This window comes from Schistocerca gregaria, chromosome 7, assembly GCF_023897955.1.
Source record: "Schistocerca gregaria isolate iqSchGreg1 chromosome 7, iqSchGreg1.2, whole genome shotgun sequence".
NCBI classification, from domain to species: domain Eukaryota; kingdom Metazoa; phylum Arthropoda; class Insecta; order Orthoptera; family Acrididae; genus Schistocerca; species Schistocerca gregaria.
Window position 1 is genome coordinate 557,615,234 of NC_064926.1, and position 24,896 is coordinate 557,640,129.

Below are 24,896 nucleotides of genomic sequence, written 5' to 3' on the forward strand. Positions count from 1 at the left end.
TGTTAGAACCTCAATCTTATTCATTCTGTGCATCTTCATCTTTCTAAGCCATTTTGCTGTTATCTGCCAGTGCACCATACAACTCTTCCACATAATACATACAAATTTCCTTGTCCTCTTCCACACATACTCTATTTTTTCATGTTTATTTAACACTCCTTGTTTGCTTTTTTTCTTTCCTTTTCGCTATTCTGTTCATTCCCCCGATTTTCCTGTGTGTTCCAATTCTTCTAATTCCTCACGTTCCTAATCAGTAACATTTTAGTACATTGTTTAGTTTTCCGTACTGTCTTCTGCTTCCTTCTCGATTATCGTCTCACCACTTCCTGTGCTCATTTATTTTATCCAAAATAATTCTTGTTATTCACTCTTTCCTACTCCTTGTTCATTTCATCTCCGCAATTCCTATCTAAAATTCTTCCAACATTGTGTTTCAAATGGTATTCCATTTATTCCACTTTTCAGTGATCTGCTCTTCGCCTTTCATGTTCCAATTATTTTTGACATAGTAACTGTACTCTTTCTTAATGTTTCTGTTATTAAGTTTTCGAAGATTCCAATTCTTTACTTGCTTTCATTTCTTAATATGCTTTCATCTCTTTCTCATATTTGCTATGAGTAAATTATGGTCTGTATTGGTGTCTACTTCTGGAAGAAGTTTTGCCATCTTAATACTGGTTTTGAATCTCTGGTTGATTATGACAGTCTATTTGATATCTAGCAATATCTGCTGGAGCTATCCATGTATATAAAATCTTGCTTAGACCAAGTTCTAGTACTTCAGAGACCAAATCGTTCACAGAAGGCTATCACTTTATCTCCCCTTTTATTGGTCCTTACCAGTCCACAGTCCTCAACTACGTTTTTCCTCTTCCCTTTCCCACTATACTATTCCAGTCTCCCACCATAACAGTTCTTACTTGTCCTTTCCAATTCTGCTGGTAGACTTTCTCAATCTGCTCACATATTTTATTCACTTCCTCATCGGTTGCATGTGACGTCGGCGTGTAAAACTGGAAAAGTAATGTATCCACAGAGCTACTCCTTTATTTCATACAATCCCATCTTTCTTACTTTCCGATCTTTTATAATTTGTGACTCTAAAAGACTCAAGTTATGTATCTTCATTTCTCTCTTCACGTTTTCTGATTTTCCTTTCTAATTCATCGTCTTCATTTTCCATGCTGCAGTCCTCGAGAGAGATGTATCCCTTTTGCTTGACTTATTTTGATTTAATTCATTGAATGGTTTTCTTCGTTAAATGTCTATTCAGACATTCTATTGTGAGGCTATTCTGGGGCATTGGTTCTCAGGAACTACCATACTTGAAAGTATCTACCAAAGTAATAATGGGTGGTAAGGCTCCATGAAGAATGCGACAAAAACATGTACAGGTAAAAATTACTGGTTATAGTTCAAGGAATGTCACAAAATTATGGTGAGAGGTACTACCTTCTACATGTAGAGACGAAGTTAGGTTACAGACTTAGGACAGTTGTAACAGCATGGGGAGAGTGAGGAACTCAAGGGTAACAGCACCGAGAAGTGATACTAGAGACTCCTGGAAATGAGGAAGACAATGTTAAGTGGCTCTCATGGGTAACGATCTAAGGGTATTGAGGAATCCTCAATGAAGAGGTTATTGGAGTAGAAATGAAACTGCAAAGAGTGTTGATGTAAGATATGAGGCTAGGATGTTCTTTATCACAAAAGGGATGAGGAATATTGAGTCAAAGGGAGAGATGCAACAGCTTAAAGAAAATGAGAACTGTTGGATCGTATCAGTGGAGGGAATTGATCAACAAGAAATATGTGGAGGAAGGGCGTTAGCTAATGGTATAGAGAAACATCTACTCTTACAGGAGAAGGACGAAGAGTCAAAGACAAGCCAGCCGTTTGTAGTCACTGAGTTATATGAGGTGTAGGAGAAAGCCTCTGTGAATCCTGAAAGTGAGATAAGTACGGCATCAGAGACCGTATTTGGATTTTTGCAGTTGGGGAGAAACTAACTGTGAAAGTGCTAGTGAGTGGCTGCAAATTTCTTGAAGCTACAGGCAGATTTAGTAAACTAGCTTGGAAGCAAGTATATTTGAATTTAACCACGAATGGTAAGGAGTTAAGACATCGCTAGGTACTACTATCATTGTCTAATCTCTTAAAGGTAACAGAACTGTCCTGCAGTGAAAGAATCTGTAATGGTAATTTGTTGTCATAAATTCTGTGTTTAATCTCCTGAAGTCGGATTCATGCTAAATTGATGGTTAGTGATGACTGTTCAATAAAGTGTTTCTGTTTAAATGCAGTCATGTTCTGTACTGCAGAGTGACTTTGGTGCATAAACAATCATATATATAGAAACAAAAGAAAACTTACAAAGCAACGATAGTGTGTAAGGGATCATAAGAACTGCATGAATAAAGGCCTACGCAGTGGGTAATAATAATGTAGCCAATTTCATACAATGGAGCTAACCCTAGGGGAATGGACGATGAATGATTCTTCTGAAATAATAAAAATGGTGAACAGTGTCAGTTCTCTATGCTTGAATACTTGAAGTTTTCATACCCTAACCTGGTTTGTGGTGCTGCTTTGAGAGTCTGGCAGTGGAAAAGATGGAGACAGTGTCGAAATAATTGATGACAATCTGGAAATGGTTCAAAAAATGTTCAAATGTGTGTGAAATCTTATGGGACTTAACTGCTAAGGTCATGAGTTCCTACGCTTATACACTACTTAACCTAAATTAGCCTAAGGACAAACACACACACACACAAATACCTGAGGGAGAACTCGAACCTCCACCGGGACCAACCGCTCAGCTGGAAAATGTGTTAGATGGGTACCGACAGATGTGGATTATACCTGAAATGAAGTTTTGAGTCAAATTTCAAAGTTTTGGTCTAATATGTTACCTTATTTTAAACTTATAAAGTACACTACTCGCCATTAAAATTGCTACACCACGAAGATGAAGTGCTACAGACGCGAAATTTAACCGACGGAAGAAGATGCTGTGATATGCAAATGATTAGCTTTTCAGAGCATTCATACAAGGTTGGCGCCGCTGGCGACACCTACAACGTGCTGACTTGAGGAAAGTTTCCAACCGATTTCTCATACACAAACAGCAGTTGACCGGCGTTGCCTGGTGAAACGTTGTTGTGATGCCACGTGTAAGGAGGAGGAATGCGTACCATCACCTTTCCGACTTTGATAAAGATCGGATTATAGCCTATCGAAATTGCTGTTTATCGTATCGCGACATTGCTGCTCGAGTTGGTCGAGATCCAATGACTGTTAGGAGAATGTGGAATCAGTGGGTTCTGGAGGGTAATACGGAACGCCGTGCTGGATCCCAACGGCCTCGTATCACCAGCAGTCGAGATGACAGGCATCTTATCCGCATGGCTGTAACGGATCGTGCAGCCACGTCTCAATCCCTGAATCAACAGATGGGAACTTTTGCAAGACAACAACCATCTGCACGAACACTTCGACGACGTTTGCAGCAGCATGGACTATCAGCTCGGACACCATAGCTACGGATACCTTTGACGCTGCATCACAGACAGGAGCGCCTGCGATGGTGTACTCAACGACGAATCTGGGTGCGCGAATGGAAAAACGTTATTTTTTCGTATGAATCCGGGCTCTGTTTACAGCACCATGATAGTCGCATCCGTGTTTGGCGACATCGCGGTGAACGCACGTTGGAAGCATGTATTCGTCATCGCCATACTGGCGTATCACCCGGCGTAATGGTACGGGGTGGCATTGGTTACAAGTCTCGGTCACCTCTTGTTCGCATTGACGGCACTTAGAACAGTGGACGTTACATTTCAGATGTGTTACGACTCGTGGCTTTACCCTTCATTCCACCCCTGCGATACCCTGCATTTCAGGAGGATAATGCACGACCCCATGTTGCAGGTCCTGTACGGGCCTTTCTGGATACAGAAAATGTTTGACTGCTGCCCTGGCCAGCACATTCTCCCTCACCAGCTGAAAACGTCTGGTCAATGGTGGCCAAGCAACTAGCTCGTCACAATACGCCAGGTACTATTCTTGATGAACTGTGGTATCGTGTTGAAGCTGCATGGGCAGCTGCATATGTACATGCATCCAAACTCTGACTCAATGCCCAGGCGTATGAAGGCCGTTATTAGGGCCAGAAGTGGTTGTTCTGGGTACTGATTTCTCAGGATCTATTAACACAAATTGCGTGAAAATGTAATCACGTCAGTTCTAGTATAATATATTTGTCCAATGAATACTCGTTAATCATCTGCATTTCTTCTTGGTGTAGCAATTTTAATGGCCAGTAGTGTATTTATCTATTATTTCTTTGTCTGAGCATAGATCATAGATACTATTGACTTTTTTCCTTGTGCATTTTTAATTAGTTGATGTATGTGTATTTCCCAAAAGCAGCTGGAGAGAAATTCTTTTCATGACTGGGCGAACATGTGTTATGTCTTGACCTCCATCAATGATTCACAATACACTGAGGAACAAAAGTCATGGGATACTTCCTACCATCGTGTCGGACCTCTTTCTGCCTGGAGTTCTGCGACAACTCGATGTGCCATGGCCTCAACAGGTCATTGGAAATCCTTTGCAGAAATATTGCGCCATGCTGCATCTATAGCAGTCCATAATTGCAAAGGAGTTACCAGTGCAGGATTCTTTCTTTGTGTCTTTCACTGGTGCCACGTCCCACGCTGGCGCAGGGTCGGCATTGTTAGGAACGGATTTGGCAAGGCTAGTGGGAAGCGGTGGCCGGGTGCCGTTCCTGCCGCCACCCCGTGCCCCCCGGGACTGAATGAGTCTACCCCCGCTGTTCGCGTCGAGTGTACATCATGGAATAGTGCGAACGTGTCCAGATGTCTGCGAGTCGTCTAACTGAGGCGGAACTTGGGGACCATGCCGGTATTAACCTAGCGGGATGTGCAAAAGCGCCAAAAAACCACAGCCGGGCTGGCCGACACACCAGCCCTCGTCGTTAATCCGCCGGGCGGATTCGATCCAGGGCCGGCGCGCCTTCCCGAGTCCAGGAGGCAGCGCGTTAGCGCTCTTTATTTTTTTTTTTTTACCTGCGACCGAAGCGGTCGCGCGGTTGCAGATTGTAGAGCATAGAACCGCTTTTTTTATTTTTCTATTTTTTATTTTTTTTCGCGCTGACCACTTTTTTTTTAAAATAAAGAAAACAGTCGCGCCATCCTCTGTGTCCTCGGTGGCTCAGATGGACAGAGCGTCTGCCATGTAAACAGGAGATCCCGGGTTGGAGTCCCTGTCGGGGCACACATTTTCATCTGTCCCCATTGACGTATGTCAACGCCTGTAAGCAGATAAGGGTGTTCATTTCATTGTGGTGTACTGAGCCTCACCATTCCAATTGAGGGCTGTGAGCTGTCCACACGACCCTCCATATCGTGTCTGAGATTTAGCGTTCCTAGGCCTTACGAGAAGCACATAAACGCATTTGCCACCTTTTGCAAGGAAAGTATAGATGTGTCCAGATAACATAAGTACATTAGTGACGTACAATAACAACAACTGATCCGCAGCTCGTGGTCGTGCGGTAGCGTTCTCGCTTCCCGCGCCCGGGTTCCCAGGTTCAATTCCGGGCGGGATCAGGGATTTTCTCTGCCTCGTGATGACTGGGTGTTGTGTGCTGTCCTTAGGTTAGTTAGGTTTAAGTAGTTCTAAGTTATAGAGGACTGATGACCATCGCTGTTAAGTCCCATAGTGCTCAGAGCCATTTGAACCAATAACAACAACTGATCTTCCCTGGAGTCTCCGAAAACCCGAGCATGTCAGTGCAGTTTCCGCAAAACCCGAAAGCCTGCTTTCGTTGTTGAAGACGTTGGATGGTTACCACCTGCGGTAGTAGATACTGCTGAAATTTTGCTTGTGACATTTCATGAACTGTCGATTCAAGATGTTTATTATCATTATTATTTCTAGCTGAGTACCCAGTGCTGTAATGGTGTGTGTTTATTCCAATCTTATATTACTGGAACATAACACATAAACCCACTTTGATAATATGTATTATTAGTGGTAGTAGTATTAGAGACTGGGAAGCATATTAATGTACAGACTACACATCTTAGGAAATAGCCATATGTAGATGAAATCTTATGCCTGGAACCCAGCAACATCAAAGAAACTCGGAATGCCTTACGCAGAAGAAGTTGTTGACCATGTAGTGGTCTGAGGCACAGGACTTAAGATTTTTTTTCCGGTCTAGATTCATATCTCACAACGTATGTATTAGAGCTCCTTTGCCTCATTTTATCACTGGGTCTTCCAGTATTTAATCATAATCTTTTCACCGACTTCTACACGAGTCGGCTTTCACCGTACCCCATGGTTTAGTTGATCGGCTGTTTATATCCGTCTGAGGTAATGTGGGGCGTAAAGACTTCTCCTGTCTTTAGAACTATGTATTGTAAATCATACACAATTTTTCCCATTTCTGTCTACCATTTTTATTATAAGCCGAATATCCAACATCACAGGCTGCTGCAATAAAGAATAAAAAGTAATACATTAATACAACGAATGAATATTGGTTTTCTGGAGATTTGTCTCTCCTGAGAAACAAAGAAGAACTGTGGTACCAAGGTACAGAATACCAATGGCTGCTACAGTCTACCTACAGTCGCACGTTTGGCTTGGTAATCATACGTCTTGTGAAAGTTTCTTAATATTTGACAGGGTAGCATACCAACAGGCTGATGGAAGCTACTTATCCGCAGTACGTTTACCAAACAATGAGGAAGTCTAATGAAGGCTTCTCTATCGGTAAGTCCACGCCAATCTAGACTGTGACACACAATCTGAAAGCAGTTGATAATTTTCGAGGCCGCATTGCGCACCTGTCCTTGATAATATTCTCAACAAATCGATAATGTTGCTATGCGAAGCACGGTTATCACGCAACACAGCCTGTAAGAAACACTTGAAGGGGAGTTGGGGTATTATTTTTCTGTAATTGCTCATTACATACGATAAGATAATAGGAACATCTTTTGAATAACATATGATGAGGAGATAAGACAAAGCGCTATTTTTTATTCTACAACTGTCGAGGCCTCTATATAAAGGTAAGGTCACCATACACAATTAGCAGTGCAGGCGGCCTGAAGATGAGACACTCTCCTGTCATTGTTGTAGTGGCAGCTCTGCTGGCTGTGACGTGGGGGGTTCCCCTGGCGTCGACAGACCCGCCTACAGCTCTCAACCAGTTCCCAAAGGACTTCTACTTGGGAGCTGCCACTGCATCCTACCAGATTGAAGGTGGCTGGAACGAGGATGGTGAGTTTTGTGCGAACACTTTTTCCTTGATGATTATGAATATTATTGTCATAGGAGTAGAGAAATTCAACTTTTTGCGGCTGGTTCCGGAGGAGGTTCGAGTCCTCCCTGGGGCATGCGTGTGTGTGTTTGTCCTTAGGATAATTTAGGTTAAGTAGTGTGTAAGCTTAGGGACTGATGACCATAGCAGTTAAGTTCCATAAGATTTCACACACATTTGAATTGAATTCAACTTTCAAAACTCGGATCGTGGTTTTTTGCGCAGTATTTTGTTGTATGTAAATCTTGACTCTTTTAGTGTACTACCCGTTGCTGAAGAATATCAATAAATGAAAATGTTTCACTCTACAGCGGAGTGGGCGCTGATATGAAACTTCCTGACAGGTTAAAACTGTGTGCCAGACCGAGACTCTACATCTACATCTACATCCGTACTCCGCAAGCCACCTGACTGTGTGTGGCGGAGGGTACCCTGAGTACCTCTATCGGTTCTCCCTTCTATTCCAGTCTCGTATTGTACGTGGAAAGAAGGATTGTCGGTATGCTTCTGTGTGGGCTCTAATCTCTCTGATTTTATCCTCATGGTCTCTTCGCGAGATATACGTAGGAGGGAGCAATATACTGCTTGACTCTTCGGTGAAGGTATGTTCTCGAAACTTTAACAAAAGCCCGTACCGAGCTACTGAGCGTCTCTCCTGCAGAGTCTTCCACTGGAGTTTATCTATCATCTCCGTAACGCTTTCGCAATTACTAAATGATCCTGTAACGAAGCGCGCTGCTCTCCGTTGGATCTTCTCTATCTCTTCTATCAACCCTACCTGGTGCGGATCCCACACTGCTGAGCAGTATTCAAGCATTGGGCGAACAAGCGTACTGTAACCTACTTCCTTTGTTGTCGGATTGCATTTCCTTAGGATTCTTCCAATGAATCTCAGTCTGGCATCTGCTTTACCGACGATCAACTTCATATGATCATTCCATTTTAAATCACACCTAATGCGTACTCCCAGATAATTTATGGAATTAACTGCTTCCAGTTGCTGACCTGCTATTTTGTAGCTAAATGATAAGGGACCTATCTTTCTATGTATTCGCATCACATTACACTTCGCTACATTGAGATTCAATTGCCATTCCGTGCACCATGCGTCAATTCGCTGCAGATCCTCCTGCATTTCAGTACAATTTTCCATTGTTGCAACCTTTCGATACACCACAGCATCATCTGCAAAAAGCCTCAGTGAACTTCCGATGTCATCCACCAGGTCATTTATGTATATTGTGAATAGCAACGGTCCTATGACACTCCCCTGCGGCACACCTGAAATCACTCTTACTTCGGAAGACTTCTCTCCATTGAGAATGACGTGCTGCGTTCTGTTATCTAGGAACTCCTCAATCCAATCACACAATTGATCTGATAGTCCGTATGCTCTTACTTTGTTCATTAAACGACTGTGGGGAACTGTGTCAAACGCCTTGCGGAAGTCAAGAAACACGGCATCTACCTGTGAACCCGTGTCTAAGGCCCTCTGAGTCTCGTGGACGAATTGCGCGAGCTGGGTTTCACACGATCGTCTTTTTCGAAACCCATGCTGATTCCTACAGATTAGATTTCTAGTCTCCAGAAAAGACATTATACTCGAACATAATACGTGTTCCAAAATTCTACAACTGATCGACGTTAGAGATATAGGTCTATAGTTCTGCACATCTGTTCGACGTCCCTTCTTGAGAACGGGGATGACCTGTGCCCTTTTCCAATCCTTTGGAACGCTTCGCTCTTCTAGAGACCTACGGTACACCGCTGCAAGAAGGGGGGCAAGTTCCTTCGCGTACTCTGTGTAAAATCGAACTGGTATCCCATCAGGACCAGCGGCCTTTCCTCTTTTGAGCGATTTTAATTGTTTCTCTATCCCTCTGTCGTCTACTTCGATATCTACCATTTTGTCAACTGTGCGACAGTCTAGAGAAGGAAGCACAGTGCAGTCTTCCTCTGTGAAACAGCTTTGGAAGAAGACATTTAGTAATTCGGCCTTTAGTCTGTCATCCTCTGTTTCAGTACCATTTTGGTCACAGAGTGTCTGGACATTTTGTTTTGATCCACCTACCGCTTTGACATAGGACCAAAATTTCTTAGGATTTTCTGCCAAGTCAGTACATAGAACTTTACTTTCGAATTCATTGAAAGCCTCTCGCATAGCCCTCCTTTCGGGGACAAGTGCTCTCCTTTTTATTTGTGGATCTCATTTTGTTTTAAAACGTTGGTTGAATTTGTTCGGGGCCGACGTCCGATGACACCCGTTTAGGTTCTCCGTTGATCCGTTCACTCAGTTTTTTTATTACACAGGATAGCTGAGTCAACAGATGGGGACGTTTGCAAGACAACAACCATCTGCATGAATAGTTCGACGACGTTTGCAGCAGCATGCCAACCCTTGACGCTGCATCACAGACAGGAACGCTTGCGATGGTGTACTCAATGACGAACCTGGGTGCACGAATGGCAAAACATCATTTTTTCGGATGAATCCAGGTTCTGTCTACAGCATTATGGCGGTCGCATCCGTGTTTGGCAACATCACGGTGAACGCATATTGGAAGCGTGTTTTCGTCATCGACATTCTGGCGTATCACCCGGCGTGATGGTATGGGGTGCCATTGGTTACACGTCTCGGTCACCTCTTGTTCGCATTGACCTTACTTTGAACAGTGGACGTTACGACCCGTGCCTCTACCTTCATACGATCTCTGCGAACCCTACATTTCAGCAGGATAATGCACGACCGCGTTTTGCAGGTCCTGTACGGGTATTTCTGGATACTGAAAATGTTCGACTGCTGCCCTGGCCAGCACATTCTCCAGATCTCTCACCAATTGATAACGTCTGGTCAATGGTGGCCGAGCAACTGGCTCGTCACAATACGCCAGTCACTAATCTTGATGAACTGCGGTATCGTGTTGAAGCTGCATGGGCAGCTGTACCTGTACACGCCATTCAAGCTCTGTTTGACTCAATGCCCAGGCGTATCAAGGCCGTTATTACGGCCTGAGGTTGTTGTTCTGGGTACTGATTTCTCAGGATCTAAGCACCCAAATTGCGTGAAAATGCAATCACATGTCAGTTCTAGTATAATATATTTGTCCAATGAATACCCATTTATCATCTGCATTTCTTCTTGGTATAGCAATTTTAGTGGCCAGTAGTGTATGGAATGTTACAACTTGCTTTCGTGCTGGGAGAACGTCTGTTCCTGAACCACCTATTTACTGTTGGCTTCACTTTGCTGGAGTGTTTCGGAAACGAATGATAGTTTTACTGATCTGTTTCCATTAGTTTATCTCACGATCACATCTCAAAAATTCCTCGCAGAATTATAACGCCAGCATCGATTGCTGTTTTAAGGTGGTCGGTGGTTACACATGAAGCATTTAAAAGTTGTTAATCCTAAAGTTAATTCTCAAAATATTCAGTTACTGTAAAATATTAAATTTTGTAGTTTTTAAGATATTTAAAATTTAATTGTTCCAGTAGTATCTCAATTTTCTGAGATCACAGATGTATTCAGATTTGCGCAGGCCGAATCGATCGCCTACATCCGTGTAATGTTAAATGTGTGACTGTACTGACGAGCTCCTAGTAAACAGAACACAACATTTATTCTGAATGGAGAGAAAACTATAAATGCAAAAATAACTTGACGTACGCCTCGAAAGAGTGTTATAGGACCATTATTTTTTTCGCAGTATATAGGCTACGATCTAGTGCACTGTTTCTTAAAAACTGAAATGTGTTGTAATAACATGTAACTCACAGCTGTTGCCAAGAAGTATTTTTTCAGCTACTATAAAGAAAACGATTAGAAATTATACATAAGTTTGTAAATTTAAATATTTCCCTACTTTACTAAGTTTCTGCACTGAAACTGGTCAACCGTTATATAGGACTACTTTACACGGGAGAAATTCTTTCTTTGTTAGAGCACTTTTACAGATTGAAAGACAGACGTAATGGTTTGAGTGAAACCCTTAGCGACAGAAGTAGTGCAGTCGTCGCTTCATACACAGGGAAGCTTTAGAAGCGAGAAAAATGCCTGAGGATTTGAAACGTATTCTGGATGAAGTTATAAAACCTATTAGTTTCATTAAATCACGTTCTCTAAATTTCCGTATTTTCACCGTTTTATGTGAAGAAAGTGGCAGTGAACACACTCAACTTTGCTTACATACTGAAGTGCGTTGCTTGTCAAGAGGGAAAGTTCTTTGTCGTTTCTTTGGGCTGCTTAATGAAGTGTGCTTGTTTCTTTTAGACAAGCAACATTGTTTTTCAAGCGAGAAATTGTGTGATTTTGATTGGTTGTTTAAAGTGAGCTATTTGGTGGATATTTTCTCCTTCCTCAACGAATTTAACTTAGAAACTGCAAGGAAGAAATGTTAATATGGTGCAGGTTGAGAGTAAAGTTAAAGTTACAGTTAACAAACTGCAGCTGTGGGCAGTACGAGTACAGAATAGTAACAGTTCATCATTTCCAGCGCTGAGGGACCGCATTGACTCTTCAGGTGAAAAAGTTTCTCCTGAAGTGCAGATCATTTGTGAGACTCTTGATAGCATTAGTTGTAAGTTTTCGACAATATTTCCTTACCCCACAAGCTGGTAGTTATTAGACTGAAGATCCTTTCACTAATGGCGAAATCTCTCTCACACAGGACAAGAACAGCTATTGGAACTATCCTGCAATACTTCATGGCATAATGTTTTCCAGCAAAATGAACTCCGTAGCTTTTGGTTGCGTGTGCCTTGAAAGTATAAAGAGTTGTTTAAAGAGGCACTGCAATGAGTTATGTGAAGAGGCTTTGCAACATTTGATGCCATTCCGTAGCATTTAGTTACTTGAACAGACCTTTCCTGCTATTTGCAGTAGCGAAACCCTGAAGCGAAACCGTCTTAATGTGGAATCAGATCCAAAATTGATGGTTACAAAGCTTATTCCAGATTTCAACGGAATTATGGAAAAACACAAAGCATTTCATTTCTCGCATTAGTGGCCCCACATTTCAGAACACTATTTATCAAGTGAATTTCTTTTTAAAAGAATTATTTCCAGTTACTGTACATGCTGCACTGCGTTTCACTATTTTCTGTATTACTATACTGTTACTGTGTTACTGTAAGTTACTGTATTTTCAATTTAAATTTCGTTCAGTGGGCAACAGTCATGTATCTATATGATAAATTGGTTATGGCATTGTTATTCTTGATATTTATGTCAGTGGTAATTCTAATTAACTCAATTTTTTGATACTATGTGACATTTCAGATACCATTACAAGAGGGTCCGTAAACCACTTTCTGAATAAACAGGGAGTCCGCTTTATCGGAAAGTTTGAGATCCATTGACCTAGTGCATAACGTCTGTGATTCCATGACGCTTTTCACGGATGTTGTTGTTGTACACAGGGATGTCACAAAACTAGAAACACAGTAGTGACGTGCAGGTTGAGAAGCATAGGATTGATGCGTCACGCGGGCATTTGCAGTTGACCCGCAAATAACTAAACAAGTGTAACGTACTGCGCACTAATAGGCACAAAGACTCACTACTGTACGATTAGACGATTGCAGAACAAGCGCTGGAAGTAGTCACACGCATTAAATATCTCGGAATATCTGTACAGAGCGATTTACAGTAGAGTCCACTAAAAACTAAATGCTGTGAAGGAGGACGCCAGAATTAGACACACGGGAAGAAATTTCAGGAAGTGTTCCACCTACAAAGGAATTAGCTTACGAAACCCTCGTTTCACCAATACATGAATATCCCCCGTCAGTCCAGTATCGGTACCAGGTACACTCCTGGAAATGGAAAAAAGAACACATTGACACCGGTGTGTCAGACCCACCATACTTGCTCCGGACACTGCGAGAGGGCTGTACAAGCAATGATCACACGCACGGCACAGCGGACACACCAGGAACCGCGCTGTTGGCCGTCGAATGGCGCTAGCTGCGCAGCGTTTGTGCACCGCCGCCGTCAGTGTCAGCCAGTTTGCCGTGGCATACGGAGCTCCATCACAGTCTTTAACACTGGTAGCATGCCACGACAGCGTGGACGTGAACCGTATGTGCAGTTGGCAGACTTTGAGCGAGGGCGTATAGTGGGCAAGCGGGAGGCCGGGTGGACGTACCGCCGAATTGCTCAACACGTGGGGCGTGAGGTCTCCACAGTACATCGATGTTGTCGCCAGTGGTCGGCGGAAGGTGCACGTGCCCGTCGACCTGGGACCGGACCGCAGAGACGCACGGATGCACGCCAAGACCGTAGGATCCTACGCAGTGCCGTAGGGGACCGCACCGGCACTTCCCAGCAAATTAGGGACACTGTTGCTCCTGGGGTATCGGCGAGGACCATTCGCAACCGTCTCCATGAAGCTGGGCTACGGTCCCGCACACCGTTAGGCCGTCTTCCGCTCACGCCCCAACATCGTGCAGCCCACCTCCAGTGGTGTCGCGACAGGCGTGAATGGAGGGACGAATGGAGACGTGTCGTCTTCAGCGATGAGAGTCGCTTCTGCCTTGGTGCCAATGATGGTCGTATGCATGTTTGGCGCCGTGCAGGTGAGCGCCACAATCAGGACTGCATACGACCGAGGCACACAGGGCCAACACCCGGCATCATGGTGTGGGGAGCGATCTCCTACACTGGCCGTACACCTCTGGTGATCGTCAAGGGGACACTGAATAGTGCACGGTACATCCAAACCGTGATCGAACCCATCGTTCTACCATTGCTAGACCGGCAAGGGAACTTGCTGTTCCAACAGGACAATGCACGTCCGCATGTATCCCGTGCCACCCAACGTGCTCTAGAAGGTGTAAGTCAACTACCCTGGCCAGCAAGATCTCCGGATCTGTCCCCCATTGAGCATGTTTGGGACTGGATGAAGCGTCGTCTCACTCGGTCTGCACGTCCAGCACGAACGCTGGTCCAACTGAGGCGCCAGGTGGAAATGGCATGGCAAGCCGTTCCACAGGACTACATCCAGCATCTCTACGATCGTCTCCATCGGAGAATAGCAGCCTGCATTGCTGCGAAAGGTGGATATACACTGTACTAGTGTCGACATTGTGCATGCTCTGTTGCCTGTGTCTATGTGGCTGTGGTTCTGTCAGTGTGATCATGTGATGTATCTGACCCCAGGAATGTGTCAATAAAGTTTCCCCTTCCTGGGACAATGAATTCACGGTGTTCTTATTTCAATTTCCAGGAGTGTAGTTCTGATAAATAAAATACCCAAATCCAAGGAAGAGCAGCGCATTTCGTTGAAATTTCACTTAGTGAGGGCGTAAGAGTGTCGCGGGTATTTATAACTGTTCGATTAACTCGCGGTAGTGCACGCTATTTTTTTGTGGGCTGTGATGTAATCACAAGTGGATGTTACAAGTGCTAATATATCAGAGAAAACATTATGCTTCATTTATCGAGAAATTTAAAGTAAAAACGATTTTTCTTTTGTTGATATGTGTCTTACTTGTGTCACTTTTTGCCAAAGTCAAAGGACGGTGGAAGTTTTGTTATTGAAGAATTTTGGGGTGGTTCTGTGCTCAGAGTTGGGAAAGAAACGATCAGAGCTTCAGGCATGGGAGAGATACACAGGGGTGGCGGAACACATTAAGTACACGTGGCACAATGGCTCTGAGCACTATGCGACTTAACTTCTGAGTTCATCAGTCGCCTAGAACTTAGAACTAATTAAACCTAACCAACCTAAGTAAATCACACACATCCATGCCCGAGGCAGGATTCGAACCCGCAACCGTAGCGGTCGCTCGGTTCCAGACTGTAGCGCCCAGAACTGCACGCCCACTCCGGCCGGCCGTTGCACAATACTTGCGTGCAAAATTTAAGGACGAAAGTAACATAGCTCGATGAAACTTGGACCACACATAAAGCGAACTCATACATCATACACTACCGGCCATTAGAATTGCTACACTAAGAAGAAAAGCAGATGATAAACGGGTATTCATTGGACAAATATATTATGCTAGAACTGACAAGTGATTACATTTTCACGCAATTTGGGTGCATAGATCCTGAGAAATCATTACCCAGAACGATCAGCTCTGGCCGTAATAACGGCCTTGATACGCTTGGGCATTGGGTCAAACAGAGCTTGGATGGCGTGCACAGGTACAGCTGCCCACGCAGCTTCAACACGATACCACAGTTCATCAAGAATAGTGACTGGCGTATTGTGACGAGCCAGTTGCTCGGCCACCATTGACCAGACATTTTCAATTGGTGAAAGATCTGGAGAATATGCTGGCCAGGGCAGCAGTCGAACATGTTATGTATCCAGAAAGGCCAGTACAGGACCTGCAACATGCGGTCGTGCATTATCATGCTGAAATATAGGGTTTCGCAGGGATCGAATGAAGGGTAGAGCCACGGGTCGTTACACATCTGAAATGTAACGTCCACTGTTCAAAGTGCCGTCAATGCGAACAAGAGGTGACCGAGACGTGTAACCAACGGCACCCCATACCATCACGCCGGATGATCAGCCAGTATGGCGATGACGAATACACGCTTCCAATGTGCGTTCACCGCGATGTCGCCAAACACGGATGCTGTAAGCAGAACCTGGAATCATCCGAAAAAATTACGTCTTGCCATTCGTGAACACAGGTTCGATGTTGAGTACACCATCGCAGGCCCTCCTGTGTGTGATGCAGCGTCAAGGATAACCGCAGCCACGGTCTGCGAGCTGATAGTCCATGCTGCTGCAAATGTCGTCAAATTGTTCGTGCAGATGGTTGTTGTCTTGCAAATGTCCCCATCTGTTGACTCAGGGTTCGAGACGTGGCTGCACGATCCGTTACAGCCATGCGGATGAGATGCCTGTCATATCAACTGCTAGTGATACGAGGCCGTTGGAATCCAGCACGGCAGTCCGTATTACCCTCCTGAATCCACCGATTCCATATTCTGCTAACAGTCATTGGATCTCGACCAACGCGAGTAGCAATGTCGCGATACGATAAACCGCAATCGCGATGGGCTACAATCCGACCTTTATCAAAGTCGGAAACGTGATGGTACGCATTTCTCCTCCTTACACGAGGCATCACAACAACGTTTCACCAGTCAACGCCGGTTAACTGCTGTTTGTGTATGAGAAATCGGTTGGAAACGTTCCTCATGTCAGCACGTTGTAGGTGTTGCCACCGGCGCCAATCTTGTGTGAATGTTCTGAAAAGCTAATCATTGGCATATCACAGCATCTTCTTCCTGTCGGTTAAATTTCGCGTCTGTGGCGCGTCATCTTCGTGGTGCAGTAATTTTACTGACAGTAGAGTAGTAAAAAATGTTACTGAAAGAAACACGCAATGAGATGAATAGAAGTCACACTTTTATTCAAAGACAATAATTACACTGAGACCACCACGATACATGATGGTCCGCTGGACATTACGAACGGTGGGAGCGAGCGAGGAGTGTCCAGTGTTTAGCCCACCGGACTCGCATTCGGAAGGGCGATGGTGCAAACCCGCATTCGGCCATTCTGATAGGCTTTCCGTTGTGTTCCTAAATCGCTTCAGGCGACTGCTGCGTTGCTTCCTTTGAAAAGGACTTCCTTCCCTAATACGATGGGACTGATGGCCTCGCTGTTTGGTCGCTCCCCTAATTCAACCAATGCACGAGCAAGCGGTGCGACATGGTTCTTAACAGGGCGTGTGATCACCAAGGACGGCTGTGCGTGCTCTGCTGTGTGGTCCCACGTTGGTAAGGGGCAGAAAAATACGTACCCAAAGACTGGAAAATTGCTCAAGTCACACCAATACCCAGAAAGGGAAGTAGGAGCAATCCGCTGAATTACGGGCCTATATCACTACCGTCGATATGCAGTAGGGTTTTAGAACATATACTGTATACGAACATTATGAAGTACCTCGAAGGAAACGATTTATTGACACCTAGTCAGCACGGATTGAGAAAATATCGTTCTTGTGAAACACAACTAACTCTTTATACTCATGAAGCAATAAGTGCTATCGACAGGGGATGTCAAACTGATTCCATATTTTTAGATTTCCAGAAGACTTTCGACACCGTTCCTCACAAGCGTCTGATAATCATACTGCGTGCCTACGGAGTATCGCCTCAGTTGTGCTGACTGGATTCGTGATTTCCTGTCTGAAAGTTCACAGTTCGCAATAATAGACGGAAAGTCATCGAGTAAAACGGAAGTAATACCCAGCGTTCCCCAAGGAAGTGTTATAGGCCCACTATTGTTCCTGATCTACACTCCTGGAAATGGAAAAAAGAACACATTGACACCGGTGTGTCAGACCCACCATACTTGCTCCGGACACTGCGAGAGGGCTGTACAAGCAATGATCACACGCACGGCACAGCGGACACACCAGGAACCGCGGTGTTGGCCGTCGAATGGCGCTAGCTGCGCAGCATTTGTGCACCGCCGCCGTCAGTGTCAGCCAGTTTGCCGTGGCATACGGAGCTCCATCGCAGTCTTTAACACTGGTAGCATGCCGCGACAGCGTGGACGTGAACCGTATGTGCAGTTGACGGACTTTGAGCGAGGGCGTATAGTGGGCAAGCGGGAGGCCGGGTGGACGTACCGCCGAATTGCTCAACACATGGGGCGTGAGGTCTCCACAGTACATCGATGTTGTCGCCAGTGGTCGGCGGAAGGTGCACGTGCCCGTCGACCTGGGACCGGACCGCAGCGACGCACGGATGCACGCCAAGACCGTAGGATCCTACGCAGTGCCGTAGGGGACCGCACCGGCACTTCCCAGCAAATTAGGGACACTGTTGCTCCTGGGGTATCGGCGAGGACCATTCGCAACCGTCTCCATGAAGCTGGGCTACGGTCCCGCACACCGTTAGGCCGTCTTCCGCTCACGCCCCAACATCGTGCAGCCTACCTCCAGTGGTGTCGCGACAGGCGTGAATGGAGGGACGAATGGAGACGTGTCGTCTTCAGCGATGAGAGTCGCTTCTGCCTTGGTGCCAATGATGGTCGTATGCATGTTTGGCGCCGTGCAGGTGAGCGCCACAATCAGGACTGCATACGACCGAGGCACACAGGGCCAACACCCGGCATCATGGTGTGGGGAGCGATCTCCTACACTGGCCGTACACCTCTGGTGATCGTCAAGGGGACACTGAATAGTGCACGGTACATCCAAACCGTCATCGAACCCATCGTTCTACCATTCCTAGACCGGCAAGGGATCATGCTGTTCCAACAGGTCAATGCACGTCCGCATGTATCCTGTGCCACCCAACGTGCTCTAGAAGGTGTAAGTCAATTACCCTGGCCAGCAAGATCTCCGGATCTGTCCCCCATTGAGCATGTTTGGGACTGGATGAAGCGTCGTCTCACGCGGTCTGCACGTCCAGCACGAACTCTGGTCCAACTGAGGCGCCAGGTGGAAATGGCATGGCGAGCCGTTCCACAGGACTACATCCAGAATCTCTACGATCGTCTCCATGGGAGAATAGCAGTCTGCATTGCTGCACTGTACTAGTGCCGACATTGTGCATGCTCTGTTGCCTGTGTCTATGTGCCTGTGGTTCTGTCAGTGTGATCATGTGATGTATCTGACCCCAGGAATATGTCAATAAAGTTTCCCCTTCCTGGGACAATGAATTCACGGTGTTCTTATTTCAATTTCCTGAAGTGTATATTAACGATATAGCAGACATTCTGAGTAGCCGTCTTAGATCGTTTGCAGGTGACGCTGTCATTTACCGTCTTGTAAAGTCATCAGATGATCAAAACGACTTCCAAAATGATTTAGATAAGATATCTGTATGGTGCGAAAAGTGGCAACTGACCCTGAATAAAGAAATGTGCCAAGTTATTCACATGAGTACTAGAAGAAATCAGCTAAAATTCGATTACGCGATAAGTTACACAAATCTGAGGCCTGTAAATCGAACTGAATAGTTAGAGATTACAATTACAAATAACTTAAATTGGAACGATGACATAGATAATACCAGGGTTATCCACAAAGTACATTACGTTTTGGAATTAAAAATAAATAAAGTATTGGAATTTTTTTTATTATATACTGATGAAAGCCACACTTAAATACTACTTTTCTACATAGTTGCCTTTTAAATTAAGGCACTTATCGTAGCGATGGACGAGCTTGGAAATTCCTTCGTCGTAAAATTCGGCCGCCTGCGCCTTCAACCACGTGGTTACCTCTTTTGGGACAGAAAAGGAGTGATTTTTGTTGATTTCCTGGTAAGAGGCACTACAATAAACTCCCAAAGGTATTCCCAAACTCTGCACAACCTCAGAAGAGTAATACAAAACAAGCGCAGGGGGAAGTTGGGCTCAAAGATCTTGCTGATTCACGACAACGCCCGGGCCCACACGGCAAATGCCACTCGTGAAGTTCTCGAATCTTTTAAGTGAGAGTTGTTTCCTCATCCGCCGTACGGTCCCGACCTGGCACCGAGTGACTTCCACTTATTCCGAACAATGAAGAAGTGGTTGGCTATGCAGCTTTTTGATGACGACCCACAGCTTCAAGAAGAGGTGACCACGTGGTTGAAGGCGCAGGCGGCCGTATTTTACGACGAAAGAATTTCCAAGCTCGTCCATCGCTACGATAAGTGCCTTAATTTAAATGGCAACTATGTAGAAAAGTAGTATTTAAGTGTGGCTTTGATCTGTATATAAGAAAAAAAATTCCAATACTTTATTTATTTTTAATTCCAAAACGTAATGTACTTTGTGGATAGCCCTCGTATTGTGGGTAAAGCAAACCACAGACTGCGATTCACTGGCAGAACACTTAGAAGGTGCAACAGGTCTACCAAATAGACTGCTTACACTACGCTTGTTCGCCCTATTCTGGAGTAATGCTGTGCAGTGTGGGATCCTAGTCAGGTGGGGATGACGGATGACATCGAAAAAGTACACAGAAGGGCAACTCGTTTCGTATAATCGCGAAATAGGGGAAATAGTGTCACAGACATGATACGTGAATTGGAGTGGCAATCATTGAAACAAAGGCGCTTTTCGTTGCGACGGGATCTTCTCATGAAATTTCAATCATCAATTTTCTCCTCCGATTACGAAAACATTCGGTTAGCATCCACCTACATAGGGAGAAACGATCATCGCGATAAAATAAGAGAAATCAGGGTTCGCAAGGAAAAATTTAAGTGCTCGTTCGTCCCGCGTGCCGTTCAAAAAAAAAAAAAAAAATGGTTCAAATGGCTCTGAGCACTATGGGACTTAACATCTGTGGTCATCAGTCCCCTAGAACTTAGAACTACTTAAACCTAACTAACCTAAGAACATCACACACATTCACACCCGAGGCAGGATTCGAACCTGCGACCGTAGTAGTCACGCGGTTCCGGACTGAGCGCCTTTACCGCGAGACCACCGCGGCCGGCGTGCCGTCCAAGAGTGGAACTGTAGAGAGACAGCATGAAGGTTGTTGATTGAACCCTCTTCCAGGCACTTTATTGTGAATAGCAGGGTATTCACGTAGATGTAGATGTGGTAAGGAATTCTTGTGGTAGGTCGTTGTATTTCTCACCAGCGCTGCCGACAGCTACTGGACAGTCTTTGGCTGATGTGGACATGCTGCAGAATGTTCCCCAATGAATCCCACATACGCTCTGTGGGACTTAAGTCAGGAGAACGTACAGGCCAGTCCATTCTCCAAATATCCGCTCGTACCTCCTCCTCCGCTGTTCGAGGCCGTCGGCTATTTTCATCCACAAAAATTTAGTCATCAGCGAATGCACCTATGATGAGGTGCATATGCAAAAAGACAACAGTGGCACAATAACATTGACTGGTGAGACTACTGTCTTCAAAGATCCAGAGGTCAGTACTCCCACGCAAGCATTTTGTCCCTTAACCATAAGACCTGTACCACCACAACGATCATGCACAAACCTGTTCCTGGGTGCATTACATTTTTCCACCTCAATCCGTATGAAGGTATGTCCACTATTGCTAAACACACGAGGTGCGACAATAAAGTAATGAGACTGATTATCTTTGCAAGATGTGGCAACCCTGCAGGCTTGCGTAGGCACAATATCTTTGACCTTGGTCTACAAGCTGCTTCTAGTCCAAGCAGCACATCGATGCAACTGCTCAGTCGTGAGTTGTGCTGTAATAAGTTAACTTGTGTTTGTGTCTCTTGTCACGGAAATGGAACCGCATAATATTGCGCTGCAGTATGCCATTTCTTTTTGCGTTAAATTGGCTGCAAACGCGACTACAACGTACGATAAGCTTTAGAGGACTTTTGGAGAGGAGGTTATGTCAAGAGGTCAAGTTTTTTGTTGGCATTAAATGTTTAGTGAAGGTAGAACGAATGTTGAAGATGAAGACCACAGTAGGCTACCATCAGCCTCACAGACAGATGTCTACTTGGCCAGGGCGCCCGAATTCATACGATCTGATCGAAGATTATCTGTGAAAATGATTGCAGAAGGACTCAACATCAATCGAGAAACGGTTTGTCTAATAATAACTGAAGATCTTGGTATGAGAAAGATTTGTGCACGTAATGCGTCATCCCTTACTGCTCTGTCAGTACAGCAATTTTTAACCTCAAAACAAATTTCAGTACTACCACAGCCACCTTATGCACCATTCATTCAGTCCGTCCGACGTTACTCTATTTCCAAGAATAAAAACAGCGGTCAAGGGACACCATTTTCAAACAACGCAAGATGTCCAAAAAGCTGTGACGAGGGTCTTGGAGGATATTACAGAAGATGAGTTCCAGAAATGTTACCATTAATGGCAGAAGCGCTGGAAAAAGTGCGTGCTATCAGAAGGGAACTACTTTTAAGCAGACAACGCTAAACTTGACTAAAACTGTGCCGGCCGGTGTGGCCGAGCGGTTCTAGGCCGCTACAGTCGCAGGTTCGAATCCTGCCTCGGACATGGATGTGTGTGATGTCCTTAGGCTAGTTAGGTTTAAGTAATTCTATGTCTAGGGAACTGATGACCTCAGCTGTTAAGTCCCATACTGCTCAGAGCCATTTGTACCATTTTTGAACTAAAACGGTAAGCAACGTTTTTTTTCACATCAGTCTCATTACTTTATTGTTGCACCTCGTATGTGAAGATGGTATCTGTTCTTTCGGACATGTCCTGAAGAACAGATACCATCTTCATACCGTTAAGGCTAACCGGCCGTTGATTATCTTCTGTGCTGGATGCACACCCATTGTCCAAACTCTTACAGGTCTCAGTAAGATTGTCTGCCGCGCGTAATGAGTGTAATTGGCAGGCGCACTACGAATGTAGTGTGTAGGCATTAAGTTGGGAATGTGGGTCTCACGGGGAGCGTGCGAGGGATAAATCCCCACAGTCCCACAACCGTCTGTGCCGTCGTGGCTCAAATGGATAGAGCGTCTGCCATCTAAGTAGAAGATCCCGGGTTCGAGTCCCGGTCGGGGCACACATTTTCAACTGCCCCCGATGATATTTATCAACGCCTGTGGACAGCTTATGGTCTTGATTTAATTACCATTCCATTGCTAAACTTGGTGGACTGGCCGACCCAATTCCCTCGACTTAAATCCAATCAAGCACATGTGGGAAGTGTGGCGAGACGTACTGCAGCGTGTTAACGTGTAGTTATGAACTGTGCTGGTGGAGTAATGGAACATCCTATCGCAATAACTCCTTACCAATGTTGTGCCAACATAGTTGAAAGTTGTGGGGCATGCGTTCCTGCCTGTGGTGATCACACACACTATTAAAATCGGTGTACCACGTTATGGATATCCAGCAGGCCATTATAAACACAGTGACTTCACTATGATTATTGTTGTTGTTGTGGTCTTCAGTCCAGAGACTGGTTTGATCCACCTCTCAATCCTACTCTATCCTGTGCAAGCTTCTTCATCTCCCAGTACACACTGCAACCTACATCCTTCTGAATCTGCTTAGTGTATTCATCTCTTGGTCTCCCTCTACGATTTTTACCGTCCATGCTGCCCTCCAATACTAAATTGGTGATCCCTTGATGCCTCAGAATATGATCTACCAACCGACCCCTTCTTCACAAATTTCTCTTCTCTCTTTTTTTGTTCAATACCTTCTCATTAGTTATGTGATCTACCCATCTAATCTTCAGCATTCCTCTGTAGCACCACATTTCCAAATTTTCTATTCTCTTCTTGTCCAAACTATTTATCGTCCACGTTTCACTTCCATACACGGCTACACTCGATGGTAACAAATTTCTCTTATTCAGAAACGCTTTTCTTGACATTGCCAGTCTATGTTTTATATCCTCTCTACTTCGACCATCATCGGTTATTTTGCTCCCCAAATAGCAAAACTCATTTACTACTTTAAGCCTCTCATTTCCTTATCTAATTCCCGCAGCATCACCCTACTTAATTTGACTACATTCCATTATCCTCGTTTTGCTTTTGTTGATGTTCATCTTATATCCTCCTTTCAAGACACTCTCCATTCCGTTCAGCTGTTCTTCCAGGTCCTTTGCTGCCTCTGACAGAATTAGAATGTCATCGGCGGACCTAAAAGTTTTTATTTCTTCTCCATGGATTTTAATTCCTACTCTGAATTTTTCTTTCGTTTCTTTTACTGCTTGCTCAATATACAGATTGAATAGCATCAGAGAGAGACTACAACCCTGTCTCACTCCCTTCCCAACCACTGCTTTCATGCCACTCGACTCTTATAACTGCCATCTGGTTTCTGTACAAATTGTAAATAGCCTTTCGCTCCCTGTATTTTACCTCTGCCACGTTCAGAATTTGAAAGAGAGTATTCGAGTCAGCATTGTCAAAAGCTTTCTCTAAGTGTACAAATGCTAGAAACGTAGGTTTGCCTTTCCTTAATATATTTTGTAAGGTAAGTCGTAGGGTCAGTATTGCCTCACCTGTTCCAACATTTCTACGGAATCCAAACTGATCTTCGCTGAGGTCGGCTTCTACCAGTTTTTCCATTCGTCTGTAAAGAATTTGCGTTAGTATTTTGCAGCCGAGGCTTATTAAACTGATAGTTCGGTAATTATCTTTTGAATAAAAGAGGACAGTTATGATTTGTCCAGGGGATCCTAAAACTTTGATAATGGCCCTGATACACACCTCAGGCATTCGTGTAAATGCATGGAATCTCTATCTCCATGACAGCAATGAGACAATGGACTCGTGTTTCAGGCAAGGGAGAGAGCATCTGGGACCACATGCTGCACGCACAGCCCAACCTGACAGCGGACGGCCAGAACGGCGACGTGGCGGCCGACTCGTACCACAGGTACAAAGAGGACGTGCAGCTGCTCGTCGCGCTCAACGTGAGTCCCTGCCAGCTGTTGCCACAGATCACACAACACGTCGCCTCCGGAACCGACGGTGGCATTTTCAGTCCGATAATAAGTGTAGCCATCAGTCACAATTCGTTTTATACAATCACAACGAACAGCGACATTTCCATTCACAAGCAAGTGTAACCATCAGTCAGGATGAATAAAACGTTCTCGGTTTTCCAGCCGCGTCCATTCGAATAAA

The 24,896-nt window shown here is 44.8% G+C and overlaps 1 protein-coding gene across 2 annotated transcripts in view; it reads left to right on the forward strand.

Annotated features, from left to right (window-relative positions):
• Positions 1–7,139: 7,139 nt before the first annotated feature.
• The window catches only part of LOC126281734 (myrosinase 1-like), a 144,729-nt gene continuing 126,972 nt past the window's right edge, over positions 7,140–24,896 (forward strand). Inside the window, exons 1-2 of one of the 2 annotated variants that reach the window (XM_049980915.1) lie at positions 7,140–7,323; positions 24,549–24,682. In XM_049980915.1, the coding sequence (XP_049836872.1) occupies positions 7,155–7,323; positions 24,549–24,682 (303 nt within the window). In that variant the 5' untranslated portion in view covers positions 7,140–7,154. The remainder of the gene's footprint in view (positions 7,324–24,548; positions 24,683–24,896) is intronic. The other variant, XM_049980917.1, reaches the window with a different exon arrangement.